Source organism: Castor canadensis, chromosome 7 (assembly GCF_047511655.1).
Source record: "Castor canadensis chromosome 7, mCasCan1.hap1v2, whole genome shotgun sequence".
In the NCBI taxonomy this organism is placed as follows: domain Eukaryota; kingdom Metazoa; phylum Chordata; class Mammalia; order Rodentia; family Castoridae; genus Castor; species Castor canadensis.
Genome location: NC_133392.1, coordinates 30,691,387 through 30,707,098, shown reverse-complemented (window position 1 = coordinate 30,707,098; position 15,712 = coordinate 30,691,387). Strand labels below are relative to the sequence as shown.

General features: G+C 35.8%; 1 protein-coding gene across 1 annotated transcript in view; it reads right to left on the bottom strand.

Moving 5' to 3' along the window:
* The window catches only part of Hpse2 (heparanase 2 (inactive)), a 663,188-nt gene that overhangs the window by 252,390 nt on the left and 395,086 nt on the right, over positions 1-15,712 (bottom strand). The window contains exon 4 of the mRNA XM_074078564.1: positions 7,860-8,033. Coding sequence (XP_073934665.1) covers positions 7,860-8,033 — 174 coding nt within the window. The remainder of the gene's footprint in view (positions 1-7,859; positions 8,034-15,712) is intronic.

Below are 15,712 nucleotides of genomic sequence, written 5' to 3'. Positions count from 1 at the left end.
CTCATTGTATGAGGTCAATATTCCCCTGATAATAAATCCAGACAAAGACATAAATAGAAAGGTACAGATGAACATCCTTCAGAAATATAGATCCCAAAAACCTCTACAAAAATACCTATAAGCAATTCCAACAACATATAAAAGGGAAGATATACCATATGCAAGAGGTATTTAGGTCAGTGAGGTTGATTTAGTATCAAGGTTGATTTAATATCAAAATCCAACTAATGTAAAATACCATACTAATAGATTAAATAACCCAAACTACATTACCATTTCAATAGATGCAAACAACATTGATGCCATAAAAAGATATCTCACAAAAATCAAACACCTAGTCCTGATAAATACTCCCAACAAACTATGTATAAGAGAAGAAGCCTCCTCAACTTGATAAGGGTTGGCTAAGAAAAGCAAATCGTTAACATTACACTTAGTGGTGAAATACTGAACATTTTTCCTCTAAGTTAGGGAACAAGGCTTTGGCCACTTACAATGAATTGTACTACGTGTTCTAGCCAGAGCAATTAGGAAAAGAAAAGAAATTTAAAAAATAATATAACTGGAAGGGAAGAAATAAAAATGTCACTATTCACAAACAACATGATACCATATACAGAAAATTCTAAGTGACCCATACACCTGGAGAAAAAAAAAGCAAGTTATAAAAACCATGTTCAACAGGGTTGGAAGACATACGATCAATTTATAAAGTCAATTGTATTTTTAAATATTGTCAATATGCAATTCATAAGTGAAATTAAGAAAATGATTCCATATAGCCAAAAAAGAAAGAATATTATTCCATTCACAATAGCATGAAAATATAGCATAATTAAGAATAAACTTAACAAAAGAAATGTAGTATGTACATGCTTAAAAACTACAAAACACTGCTTACAGCAATTACAATTTTAAAAATGGGGAGATACTCTAGGCTCATATACAGGAAGACCCAATATTGTTAAGATTGCAATTCTCCTCAAAGTGATCAATCTACTGAATAGACTTATAGGTGTAGATTCTATAGAATCTACAGATTTTTATAAGATTCAATGCTATCTCTTAAAATTCCAGCAGGCTTCATTGAAGAAGTTAACAAGATAAACCTAAAATTTGCATAGAAATACAAATTTTGCCAAGAAGGCAAAACAATTTTGAAAAAGAACAAAGCTGGTTTCCCAATGCCAACACTTGTAAAAATATTGTAATAAGACAATGCTGTCCTAGCAGCAGGACAGACATGCAGGTCATGGAACAGAATTAAGAGTCTAGAAATAAAACCATTTGTTTTGGACAAAAGTGCTCTGATAACTTGGGAACAGAAAAGTCATTTAAAGTACTGGGAAACTTGATACTCCACATGCATAAAAATGAATTTACAGACCTACTTCATATCACATGCAAAAATTAACTCCTAATTATAAAGTATAAAACTATAAAACTTTAAAAATAAAGCATGGAGAAAAACACTTTGTGATCTTTGGTTAGGCAAAGATATGGCATCAAAAGCATGAAACAAAACTTTTTTAAAATGATAAATCAAATTGTATCAAAATTCAAAACCTTGCTGGTGGAATGGCTCAAGAGATAGATCACCTGACTAGCATGCATGGGGCCCATAGTTCAAACCACAGGACACATATCATTTGGCTTTTCTAAGGTATCACACAGGCATAAGAATGGCTCAGTGTTTTAAATGAGATGTGTTTGGCCTCACTTCCTGTGAACTGTCATTGCTGGTGTATGTTCAATATGCTAAATCAAAAAAAAAAAGAGAAAAGAAAAACATAGTCAAATTATGTTTTCTGTCCCTTGTCAACCTCATCTAGAGAAATCATTAATATGTCATTGAGGTCACTTATGTGTTGATAGATTCAGCCTTCACTTTTACAGGCTACTGAAGTGGTTAAAAATATTTAGGAATAACAACCAAGAGTTCTATTGGACTCTGTTTATTATGTTCCTTAAAGTGTCCGTTGCATGGTAATAGTGGCTCATATCAATGAGAACAAAATAAATGAAGACTTTCGTCAGATCAATGTTTCACCCAACTTCCACACACACATAGCAGCTATGCCTCAATTACTTTCCTTAGCTCTCTCTGATGCTAAGCAGAATTGAAATGAGATAATGTGGTTCTGTACTATAATAATGAACTCAAATAAATAACTGATGTAATTCAAGTCTCACTGACTTCCCTTAAAAATCAAATGACTTAAGTGCTTACAAAAATAAGCTATGAATTTATCAGTAATTTTGTTCACTAATTTATAATTCAGCCTATGTTTTTATTGGTTTAACAAATTCCATGATTTAAAATTTATTCCTTTCAAATGGTAAAGACTCTCCAGTGCTAACACAGGAGGGCTTCATGGTTCAATAGTTTTAAGTTTAGCCCACCTTTATGTTGGAGACTAGGAATTAAGTTTATCCTGCCTTTACCATTAGAGAATAGAAATTATTTGTCCTATACATTCACTTTGTCACAGTTGACTTTATGAAGCCACACAGTGGGCAGAGAAGGAGCCCTATTAATCAGTTTCTTGTCACTGTGACATACACCTGAGAGAAACAAGTTAAAAGGAGGAAAGACTTATTTTGGCTCGGTTTCAGAGGTTACAGTTTATGGTCAGCTGGCTCCATTACCTTGGGCCTGAAGTGAGGCAAAATGTCATGGCAGTGGGAGCACGAAGCAGAGCTGCTCACCTCATGGCAGCCAGGAAGTACCAAAAGAGAATGTCTGCTGTTGTGGGCTTCTTCTTTCTTATCCTTTTATTCTGCTTGGGACCCCTGCCTGTTGGATGACACCACCCACATTCAGAGTGGGTTTCTCCTCTTAGTTCATCCTCTCTGGAAATGCCTTCACAGACACATCCAGAAGTGTCCTTAGCTAATCTAGTAATGTTGATAATCAACATTAACCATCGTTAAGTCTACCCTTTGTCAACTTGACATCTAAAAACATCTCTTTAGACCACACTTAATCTCCAAATAAATACAGTAACCAAGTCATTGTTCCATAGAACATGGTATAACTATCCTGCATAAAACTTAGAACACATCAATTCCTTTCCCAAAGTCTCAACAGTTTCAACATTGTTCCAAAGTTCAAGTCTAAATTTTATTCTGAGTCTATAGGCAGAGTCTTATCTGTGAACTCTTGTAAAATCAAAAACAAGCAACATACTCCCAAGATATAGGCACACTGTAAATATTCTCATTTCAAAAGGGAAGAATGGGTGTATAGTAAGAAGGGATGGGACCAAGACAAAACTGAAATCCACCAGGACAAACAACAAATACCATAGGTGCATGGGTGGTATGATGTGAGCTCCAAAGAACTAAGACATTCCTGCTCCTAAGGCCTTCCCACTGATAGTCCATATGGCCTGTCTCCTGGGCTGGTTCTGCTCACAGCCCATGACTTTCCTTGGTAGATATTTCTGGTGTCTCCAACCTTCTGAGGTTTCCATTGCATCTTTTGTTTCACTCTCACAGATTCACACATCACCCTCTCATGGACTCCTTGTAGGATTCCAATCCTGCTATACATTGCCTGGCCTCTCAGGCTTTCCTTTGAAATATGGGTAGAAGCCTCTAGGAGTCCATAACTCTTGCATTCTGCTTGCCTGCAAAACCAGCCTCATGTGGAAAATGCCAAGGTTTGCTGCCAGCTCAAGCAGTAGCTATGCCAACCATGGCTGAAGCAGCCTCTGAATGCCTGGATGATTGAATGATTGGAAACACTTTGTTTGGTAGCCCTGTGTCAGCAGGAAGCCCTGGGGCTCTCTTCTCTAAGCAAAGTCTTTTAAATTCGTTTAGTCCTTTACACCCTTGAGCCTGCAATGAGTGGGATGCTGCCAAAATCCTGAGATGTCCTCAAAGTGTCTTTCCTGTTGTCCTGGTACAAAGTACATGGTTTCTTTTTTAGTGGGGCTAATTTCCTCAGCAATCACACTTTCCTTGGCCCTAACTTTATGTATGTCTCTATTGTGACCAAACTGCCAGCTTTTCAAATACTTCTGATTTGGTTTTTTGCTCCCAGTTCTCACTATTAACCTGGCTAAAAGCAGCCAGAAAAACACATAATCCAGCCTGAAAGTTAGACTGCCTTGAAATTTCCTCCACCAGATTAACTCACCACCTTTAAACTCAGCCTCCCACAAAGTCTCAGAGCATGAACAAAATGTAGACAAGTTCTTTACGTCAATGTAACATGAACAGCTTCTTGTCTAATTCCCAACAGAGTCCTTGTTCCCATCTGAAACTTCATGAGCACAGCCTTTATTACATTTCTATCAGCATTCTGGCCTTCTGAACTCCTACCAGAATCCCCCATGAAGCTCTGCTTTAGCTTCCTAAGTTTTTCTACCTGGTTTCTCCAAACCTTTCAAGTTCCTTCTACAAACGAATTCCAAAGGTTTTCAAATCACATCATCAGGTAACAGTAATAATAACAACCCTATCTCTTGGTACTAATTTTTTCTGTTAGTCAGAATTCCTGTCACTGCGACAAATACTTGAGAGAAACAACTGAAGAGAGAAACAATTGAAGGGAGAAAGGACTGATTTGGCTCATCGTTTCAGACGTTTCAGTCCATGTTTGGGCCTGAGGTGAGGTAGAATCCCATGCCAATGGGAGCATGTGACCCATGGTGCTCATCTCATGGTGGCCTGGAGCAGAGAGAGAGAATGCAGGCTTCCTCCTTCCTCTTGGATTCCATTTGGGCCTGCCGCCTACTGGGTGGTGCCACCCATATTCAGGATAGGTCAGCCCATTAAGTCAAACTTGGAAACACCCTCACATACACACCCAGAGTTTCCTAATCTCCTAAGCATCTCTCAATCAAGCTGGCAATCAAGATTAATCATCACAGAGCTCAAAGATATCCTCCAACTTCCACCTCATATTTGGCATAATATTTTGCACATGAGGTGCTCAACACACACGCATGTGTATGTATATGTATGTAGATGTGTTTGTGAGTATAACTTGAGAATGACTAAGAGAAGAAGACAAGAAAAGGGACAGGAAAAAGCAAGCAGATAAACTGTATGGCTTTTCATTTCCACTCCCCCTCCTCTCCTTGCCTAACCATCAAAACTCAATGCAGTTCTCTCAAGCTTGGAATTGTAACCTATCCTCATAAATAACTAAGTGTTTGATGACTGTGGGTCAACCTGTGTTTGGGTTTCACAAGACTATTATTGTTATATGTACACAAAAAATCCAGTCTCAAAATGTGTGAATGTATATTTATACATTACATGGTTATCCACACAATTGTAAACTAAAAAGCTTAATAAATCTTGAGTGAATGAATGAATGAGTAAAACTAGGCTGCCAGAATAATCAGAATCATTGTTGTGAAAAAAACTAAACTTTCTAAGGTCAGAAATTTGATTTCATTAAATCACTCAATAGGCTCCAGAGAACTGCATCCTATGACTAAAATCAGAGGATAATGGCTAAATGCCTTTAGGTTAGGTGTAGATATGACACTGATTGAATAATTACAGTAGCTTTTTATGTAAATGGGGAAATCTACTTGGAAAGCACATTTATAATCTATAATGTAGTGTAGTACTCTTTCAGTTAGAGGTACTGCATTATCTTAAGGTAATTTTTATTACTAAATATAGCATTCTGAAGAACAAATACCACTTTTCTGGAACAGAGTTGGGTTATAACTGCAATTCTTATACATTTCCACATTTTGAGTTCCAGCTTCAAAATTCTCTGTTTTCCTTTACTTTCGGTTTACCAATAGTTAATAGAAATACAAAAAATTACAGTCATCACCCAGCATTAATTAGTTATATAGTTAACAATTTGTGGACATTTAAGGAAACATTTTATATCAGAGATTAAAACTGTCAAAAGTCTTCTATCAAGGAAGTCTTTCTTTCATAGACTTGGACATCCTAAACCTTCCTAATCTTTATCTCTTGATATTAGGTATGTCTTGCTTTGGTGGTCTGTAACCTACACTATTCACCAATTTCAAAGAGAAAAAGATAAGTTAGTCACTTGACATTTGGCCACTAGAGGAGAAGCAACCAAGAGAATGTCTACTTTGGTTTTTCAAATACCAGATTTGCTCTAGAGATAAAATGCTTGTTAACAGGGTATGGGTAAATGGGAGGATGAGTGATGAGGACTGACCAGTTCTATTGTCCTTCTCTAAGAGTGGATTTGATAATTAAACTATTACCTCTGCACAAAAAGATAAGGTTACAAAGAAGAAAATGGAAAGAAGACTGGAGAAACAAATGTAGGATGATCACACAGTTAACTTTTGAGGAGAAGGGGCTGAATATACAATGCAGAAAAATTGTGAGAAAAATACACTAGCTATCTTAAGGGATATAGCTCAAGAAAAACTATCAGTAGCTGTAAAAATTTTTTTTAAAAACCAGCAAAATAAATTTCCTCAAATCCTAAAGTACAAGTTGAGATGGGCAGCTAATTTATTAAAGTGACATCAAAAAACAGAGCTGCACTTCTTAAAAGCAAAGTTGGGTGGGGTAACACTAACTGTAGCCTTTCTGACTAGAGTCTCAAAAATTATCTGTAGAAATGCTCACAAAAACCTTATTGATACTTTCCATTTTATTGAATTTCTAAGTTCATGAATTTGGTTATTTTCCTATGTGTTCTTATCTATATTCATATTTCCTTATCGTGACAGTGCCTTTTTTCCTCTTCATAAATGATTCTTTGCTTTTGTGAAGTCCTGAACAGACACTTCAAAGGATATGGTGATGGAAATCATGTGTTGTTTGGCTAGGATGAGTAAACAACATCAGTTATTATTAGCTCCTTCTCTGAACTATTTACAATAGTTGAAGGGAAGGAGGTGTGTAGAAGAGGCAAGCTCTCAGTTGACCAGAATAGATAATTATATGTAGAAATATGTCTTTACTTTCTCCCCTACCCATTCTCACTACATCAAATCAGTTCAATTATATCAACTGAAGATATGTTTAGTTTAACAAGCCGCCACACTCAGAGATCCCCAAAACTCAGGAGGAATTATCCCCATCAATCACTTGTAGGTAAGTTTTAATTGTTTCAGGCTTATTTATAACTAGTTGAATTTTTTTATAAGACACTTTTAGTTAGGTAGCACAACATAGTACAAAGAAAACAATTAAAACCAGAACAATGACAGACCATTTATTCACAAGTTCAGCAGAAGCCCTACCACTTTTCACCCTAACTCTCCCCAAATTGTCTCACTCTAGGGATGGAAGGGAGAAAAAAAAAAGAGTGAGAAGAAAGAAAATGAAAGCTACATTCCTACTAATGACAATTGGTAAGAAAATAGGACTTTTCTTCTTATAAGACCCTCCTTTTCCATCTTATTATGAAAACTTAAAATTCCAGAATGCAATACTTTTATGAGTGAGTAGACATGTACATGCTCCAAAACCAAGTTTGACCAAAGCTCTTCTGAATTATTTTATAAAGATCATCTTGTAGGACCAAAGACCTCTTGAACATACACTATACAATGAAGCTCACGCTGTGCAGAGAGGTTGTATCTGGTTTAACAGCAACTTATTGGTCATAAATCACTATATATTTCTCCATTTTGTGGCGTTTCCACCATCGTTGGAAGGAGGTAGCTAGCTATAACTACAAATACAAATGATGTGAATTAGGCAGATCTACTGCCCTTCACTGTTTGGTCTTTACACGTTACGGACTGTCAACTCGGTGGCCAAACATCTCAACTGCTTTCTGTGCCAGTCCACTGGAAATTATCATGACTGAAACTATATCCCAAGCCAACTTATTTTCATTTCATCCTTTATCTTGTCAATTCAAAGGAAGTAACAGCCTTACTTACCATTACCCAGTTCCCAAGAAATGTTGTACTTTTTGCTGGCGCTGTACTTCAACAGACTCAGGGCGCTAGAGCTGTTCCAGGAGTTATTGGGATTACGACGCAGTGCATTTAGAGCAAATATCAGGTGGAGTCCAGAGCAATCAGCAAAGTTATAAAGTTTGTCTAGAGACCTGGCTGGGAAGAAGCAGAGAAAGGCTTGTAACTTTCAAATCAACACTTCAACAAAATGAAAACATTAGGCACTACAAAAAGGCTTTCTATGAGCTTCCTATGAATAAGAAATTACATAGATTCTAAACAGGATTATTACCTTTTGGTCTGGGATGCCTTTCAAGATTATTTTAGAAAGCAGAACATATAGTTTCAGAGGGAGGTAGCAAATAGGCAATCAAGTCTGGTGCACAATGCATGTCACGTGCTAACAAAAAACTGAATTATTGATGTTTAAAAACAACAAAATCTTACAAGGTAGCTGGATTTCTAACTTCTTTTGGAAAAATCAGAAGATTTGGCAATGTGAGGTCTATGTTCTTGCATGACGTGACATAAATAGTGTCATGATACAAAGCCAGGAATTATAACGGGCTGGTTAGTCTTATTTAGAAAACAACTCAGCCTTGGACCAGAAGTCTCAAAACCTTTCATTCCAGTCCATATTTCTAATATTTATAAGAATGGAAATACCATAACTGTCAACTAACTCTATAGCCATGTGTCTCCTATTCATCCCATTCCCTTGTTTCTATTGCCACAATTCTTGTCTGGCTCTCTTTTCCATTTATGTGAATTATTATGTCTGTACTTCCTATCTACTTCTAGATTCTTCCCATCCTGTCAGTTTGTTTTTCTCAATCACTGTCATCGGTTTCATTCCTGAAAACCTTAGTGAATTCTTCAAAGAAACTTTCCTCCTTAGTTCAAGGTCTGTACAATGCACTCATATTTGCCCCCCTCAACTTTGGACCTCTTTGTTTCTCTCAGAGTTCCTTGTTGATGTCAGTTAGCGCTATTGATTATAGAACTCTTTGCCCTATTGACTTTTTCTCTAACTATTCTCATTTGGCATACTCTTACTCCTCTTTTTAACATATTTGGATTTTACTTGTCCTTTGGGACAGTGTTTCCTAATGTATGATACATGACTTTAGGTGATACATAGAGGTAAAAGGTAATTTAGGTTAATAATTATGTTCAGAGGTTAACATTGTCCTACTATTCATTTTGCCAGCTCCTAGAGCAGAGTTTCTCTATGAAACCCTTAAGTTCCACAAGAGGTCCCCAGATATTCTGCAACAGATGGTGCAGTGTTACCAAAGCTGCCCCATTAGCAATTTTGTTCTAGGTCTTTTGGTCCTGTAAAGTAGAACCATGATTACTGAATAGAGTCCATTATCAGTCTCTGAAGTGAGATACAGAAAAGATATCATCTTCTTACATGTATGAGAAAGCATTTTTTATGAAGCATCAGCAACAAGGACAAAAATTTCTCATTTTAGTTGAAAGTAAGTCCATCCAAACTATCTCACATTCTACATAGAATTAATTATCTGGGCAAAAACAACAAAGGCATAGGTTTCATCTTAAAGAGAAAAACATATTTATTTTTAGCTTAAAAATAACAATTAAATTGGATTCAATCTCCGGCACACACACAAAAATTAAGTAAATACTCTTTTGCAGATAATTTAACTGGCTGTTTTGGTTGAATATAATATTTATATTATCCATACATTAAATAAATAAATCAAATTTCCACTAAAAAAATAACAATTAAAATGAAAATGAATTTATATCCTGTTAAAGTGATCATAAAACCAATGTATGAGTGTAATGCCATTCAGTAAGAAAATGGAATTTTAAAAATACTGCATGTAATAATTTATCTCCTAGGGCTGGGGTGTGTGGCTCAAGTAGTAGAGCACCTGCCTAGAAAGCACAAGGTCCTGAGTTCAAACCCCAGTACAATCAATAAAACCTTGTACTACTTTATTGTGTAGTTCTGGATGCTTTATTATCCAGCACCTTTAATACATGTTTTCATATCCAAAGTAACAGTAAAGTTAATTATAATTTTTACTTAAATTAAAAGCTTACCTTTATAAAAATCACATTCCCATTTTTTGCTTAAATCAGTTGCTCAACAAAAACTAGGTATGTTTTTCTTGTAAGTTTTTAAAATCCATGCAAAGGGAAGAATTAGATTAATTCCAAGAAAGAAAGCTAACTAATCTTTTTTTTAATTTTCAAGCATCGCTGTCCAGGCTGGGGATATAGGTTAGTGATCAAGGACTTGCCTAGCATGCATGAGGTCCTGAGTTTAATCCTGGCACCACAAAGAAAAAGGGCTGTTCAAAAGTCATTTTTAATTTTAAACAAGAGAGGAAAAACTTATCTTTGCAGTTAGCACATACCACGTTATACCTTAATAATGTTTGTACAACAGATATTTGTGATAAGAATTTCAGGCCTACTTGGGTTTTATTTATATTTATATATATATAAATTTTTATATATGCATAATTATGTAAATAAGTAGGAAATTTTTAAAAAGGAAAAAATATCTGAGGTTTGTTCTACCTATGCCATTAGAGTTGGCATCCTTTATGGTGAGGGTGAAACTATTCAAAAGAACAGGTTAAGAAACGGGTCAAGCTAAACATATTTTCAGGAAAATAGCACTATTTAAAAGATCATTGGATTATTCTATCTACAACTAAATAATTGCACTAATATGCTATGAGCTTTAGATACAATAAGTTTTATTCTTCCTCTTTTGTGAGGTCTCTTAAGTCTGGCATTGTATCCTGCAAAACATCTAACACATCGATTTTCTGCTAGAAATCATCTTGAAGAGGTCTCTCAGCCCAAATCTTTTCCAATGCATCAAAGTGAATTGAAAGGAACCAAATGGGCTCTGTCTAAAATAATTATTGGTGGAATAATAGATGTGCTCTAGAGCATATTTGAGAATACAGAATATATATTTGTAGATGCTCAACAAATGTAATCTTCCTTGGAATATTTGCTATCAGGCTCCATCCACGCCAGTAGATACTTAGAGATAATTTTCTGTTCCACCAGAGGGTGCCAGTGCCTCTGTGTCACCTAGTCAGACTGTCTTGGCATTTCGCAGGAATAGAACTCTAAGGAACATTGTTTAGCAGGCAGGTGACGGGGAGGAGCTAGAGTTGGAGGGAGAGGTAAGGGAGCCTAGCTTGGAAGTCACCTGTATAGTGCTGGTAGCTGATGCTATGAAAGTTATTGAGACTTCTGAAGGAAAAAAAGGTAGAATGATGGGTGAAGGCAAAATCTTTAAAAATGTCAACATACAAGGGTCAGAAGAAGAAAAGAAGGTGGTGTGGGGGGGATCTCAAAGAAGAGAGTTTTTAAAGAGTTGCTGATGAATAATAGTAGAGGTTAGTGACTAATAAAGGAGAAAATAGATGGAGGTGGGGCAAAAGCCATTAGACTAATCAAACAGTGAGCTTGGAGACTAGATTTAAGGCAAGGATGAAAAATATAAAGAATAAGTGGATGGAGAACAAGGAATAGACTCTGCTTCATTCAACTCACTTGTTGAGATTCTGTGGCAATCAAAGGAAGAAAAGAAACAAAACAGTGTCTAGAAAAGCACCCAATACTGATTTTTAAAAATCCATGACTCAAGACTTCATTTTGTCAAAAAACCATTTTGAGGCTAACCTCAGCTTTGTATTGGGAAGGCATTGATAAGGATCAATAATTGCACACTGAGATATAAATGATGGATTATTTCTCTGAGTTTCCTCAGAATTTGATACTTGAGAAACACAACAGATAAACAACAATTGAATAAATTAGAATTAGGATAGACATTAACTCATTAATTTATCCAACAAATGTCTACTGAGCACTTACTGTGTGTCAGGCACTCTATCTATCTATCTATCTATCTATCCATCCATCCATCTATCTATGCATATATATGTGTATATATAAACCCTAAACAAACTCTGTAGCTAGCTATCTAGTTAACTAGCTATAGTATGTTCATATAGCTATGAGGAAAACAGGCCCTGCCCTCATGGGGATCATATTAAGTCTGGCTGGTGGGAGAGGCAGAATAGATTAGAGGACAGGCAGAAGCAATAGAGGTGGATGCTATTTTAAATAAGCATCGTTGATAAGGTAACTTAAGCAGAAACCTAATACAGGTAAGGGAGTAAGTCAAGTAGATAACTAAAGAAATAATTCCAGATAGGCGCTATATCAAAAACAAAGGCCCACAAATGTGTGAAACACTCCTACTGAGTGACTGTCTCAGTAGGACCAGATCTTACAGGGCCTTACTGGTTATTGTAAGAACTTTGGCTTTTACACTGAATGACATAGGAAACTACCAGATGGTTTTGAAATGTGGCCTGATTTACATTTTATGGGTATCACTCTCACTGCTGAGATGAAAGAGACTAGGAGGGATAGGGAGAGCAAGTTTATTTATTTATTTATGTACATATTTTGTCTTTTAAAAGTTTTTATTATCATGTTATTGTTTTACCTGGGGTATACTTTGACATTTGCAAAAGTGTTTACAATATATCATAGTTAAATTCACTCTCTCCATCATTCTCTTTTATTACCCTCCCCCCATTCCTGGAATAGTTTCAACAGGTCTCATTTTTCCATTTTCATACAGGAGTATACAACATTTCCACCACATTCACCCTCCTACACCCTTTCCTTCTATCCTCCTGAGAGTAAGTTTTAAAGCAAGGGAATTAGTTAGGAGTCTACAGCAATAATTCAAGCAGAGGATTATCATGGCTTGGACTGGGATGGTTGCAGCAGAATGGTAGAAGTAATTGGGTTCTGGGGATGTTTTAAATTCAGAGACAATAAGATTTACTGAAAGGTTGATGTGAATATGAGAGAAAAAAAGGAGTCAAGGAAAACTGAAGTTTTTGGCATGAGCAATAGAATAACAGAAAGATGACCTGATGTTTATGAAAGGAATTACGGATGATTTGGAGAAGGGAAGAAGAAAAGGCAAAGATCAGAATTTTGGTTAGGAGGCATGTAAAGTGTGAGATGGTGTTAGACATTTAGACTCAAAGAATTTGAGTGTGCAGGACATGCAAATCCAAAGGTGAGGGAAGACTTTTCAACTAAAGATACAACACTGACTGAGTAAAACTTTTTGAAATATTGGAAGAGGGAGAGAGCTTTACATTGCAATGAAGGCAGATAGAAGTTATTGCAGTGCTCTTTCAGTTTACAGAAGCCAACATCCTCAAGGGAGTTTATTTCCTATCCCAGATCCCTACTCCCCTTTCAACCAAGCATCTAAATATTTCTTAATTACCATCTACCCTGACTCTCTATCTAGGATTAGCTTTCTACCCTTTCATCCTGTTTTTGTTTAATTATTTCTCCAAAAGTAATCATCAAAGAAACTGACCTTTTCTCCTTCTTATGGAAAATACTGTGCAAACAAAGCGTATGGACACAGACCTATCTCTTGTTTTTTAAATTAATGACAACCTTTAAGTTCTTTTCCTGTCAAAAAATTATAGGGCCACAAGTGTCCCCTGGGAAACCAAACTACAATTTTCTCAGTAATTTTGGCTTCAAAATTCTACCAAGATAAGGAATTAAAGTCTCTCACAACTTAATAATTTATCCCAGTATTAACCCTACCCCAAACATGCTTTTATTCTTTGGGGGTCAGGAGGCAGCTGACTTCATGTATTGAGGACTGCTCAAGTATGTCTAGAGTCTATATTTTATTTTCATATGATTTGATAATCTCTTTAAACTCTCATGTGCTCACAGTTAGAATAAGCTGACACCATTGCAAACCATTTCTCTTTTTGAAATCATCAGAACTGTCCTCTAAGAGCTAGCAAAGGGTAGGGATCATCTTCCCAGTACTTAGCCATACAGAAAAAGACCTCTCCTATTATGTGAAGGTTTCAACAACAAAAAATAGTCAGTCACAGAACAGTATTATATACATTTTTATCAGTTAAGAAAAGAACAGGATTGAACTAAATTTTCTGTGTGATACATGCTTATGCTTGGTCCAAAGGGTTTCTTAGACACTAGAGTCTGATGAAATTTGTGCCACATTAGAACTGTCCATTTTTTGACAATCAACATTATCCCACCACCCCACGCTGTTATACACTTGTTACCTCTGCCTAGGATGTCCTTTCTCCTCTTTTTTTCCACTCTTCTGAGCCTAGATCAATGGATTCCTCGGTGAGAGCTTCCCTGATGAAGATATTGGAAGGTCTTCCTGTGGTCTCCCCAAGCTTTTTCTCTGTTCCTATTATAGTAATAGCTATTTACATTCATTGTTCAGCTCTGCCTTTCTCTCTTAAGGCAGATTGGAGTGTTTGCCAAAGAGAAAACATGCTATCTGCTTTTTTTATGTGCCAGAAGGTACACAATAAACCTTAATGAATGTCTGACTCATACAGGTATTATTTAGGCTCATTCAATGTCAGTTACAATTTGTCTTTATGCTAAGTATCCAGCTCAATTATCATTATTCACTGTCACAAATTCCCTTTAGATTATGTCTATTACTGCATGCTATTACATGCATTCAAATAATATACTTGTTTTAAGTGTTCAATTTAGAGTTAATAATACTGGTAAGGCATGGGTGACCAGCCAGTAGTGGCTGTAAGTACAGAGGAAACCAGAAAAGTGGAAGCTGAGTAAGGCAAACTCTTAACCAATTCTGTCTATTGAAATTCGGAGAGGAACCATCAGTTAAATTAGGAACCATTTGAATTAGTGAGTATAACAAGTGTGGAAGCCTTTAATTATAGCTATTATAAGAGAACAGTTTTGAAAATTGCAAGGAGAACACAGTCATTTTAGGAGTAAAGATATCTCTAAACTGAGAGATAATTTCAATAGGAAGGGAAATATCTCTAGGTTAGTCAGGGCAATGAAACCTTCACTAGGTTATAAAGAAATTGGCATAAATGTCTGTAATTTAACAACCTACTGAAGGAGAATGAGATTTGGAAAATGTCTGTGAATAAAAATTACAACACAATCAGAAGATTCAGGACAAAAGAGTAATTGTTGCATTCATCAATTTAACTAGACTAAAGGGAAAAACGGAGGGCCAGCAGTATAACGGGTCCTTTGGATTTCATTAGGACTCCATGTAAATATGGACAGGAAGAAAGTACAAGACACTGACATTAGTAAAGAGGCTAACACTGCTTTTAAGAAATTCACCCTTAAGAAACAAGGTTTTGAAAATGTGAAAAGTAGTTCTAGAGGGTATTTTTGAAATAGCTATCAAAATTTTAAGTGCATAGTCTTTTAGACCAGTAAGCTCACTCACTTTCATTTTTTTCAACATAAATACTTAGAAAGCTCTCGAAGATATGTCTGTACAAAGAATATCATTGAAGTATTCCTTTTAACAGCCAATTACTAAAAAAATCAAATGCCTATTAAATGGGAATTGGTTAAATAAAGTATAGAAAATCTATGTTACAGAATATTTGTAATGTCTATTACAAACAAGGAAAGAGAAAAGACTAGCATAAATTCTGTAAAGCTGGATTAGAATTGAAGATATCAAGAGTTTTTACGTGTATTTGTGTATATATAGACACACACAGAAAGATGACAGAATGACAGATACAAAAATATAGATGTTTATATGCACGAATTTAATATAAACATATACTTCCTAATATTCCTAACATCTATATACATACCTCTATTTACACACACACACGTAGAGAGAGAGAAAATATTAGGGACAGATCTAGAAGTAATGGCTTTCTAGTATCAATGAGCATATATAACACCTAGGTCTGCGTTTATAAACACTATTTTCT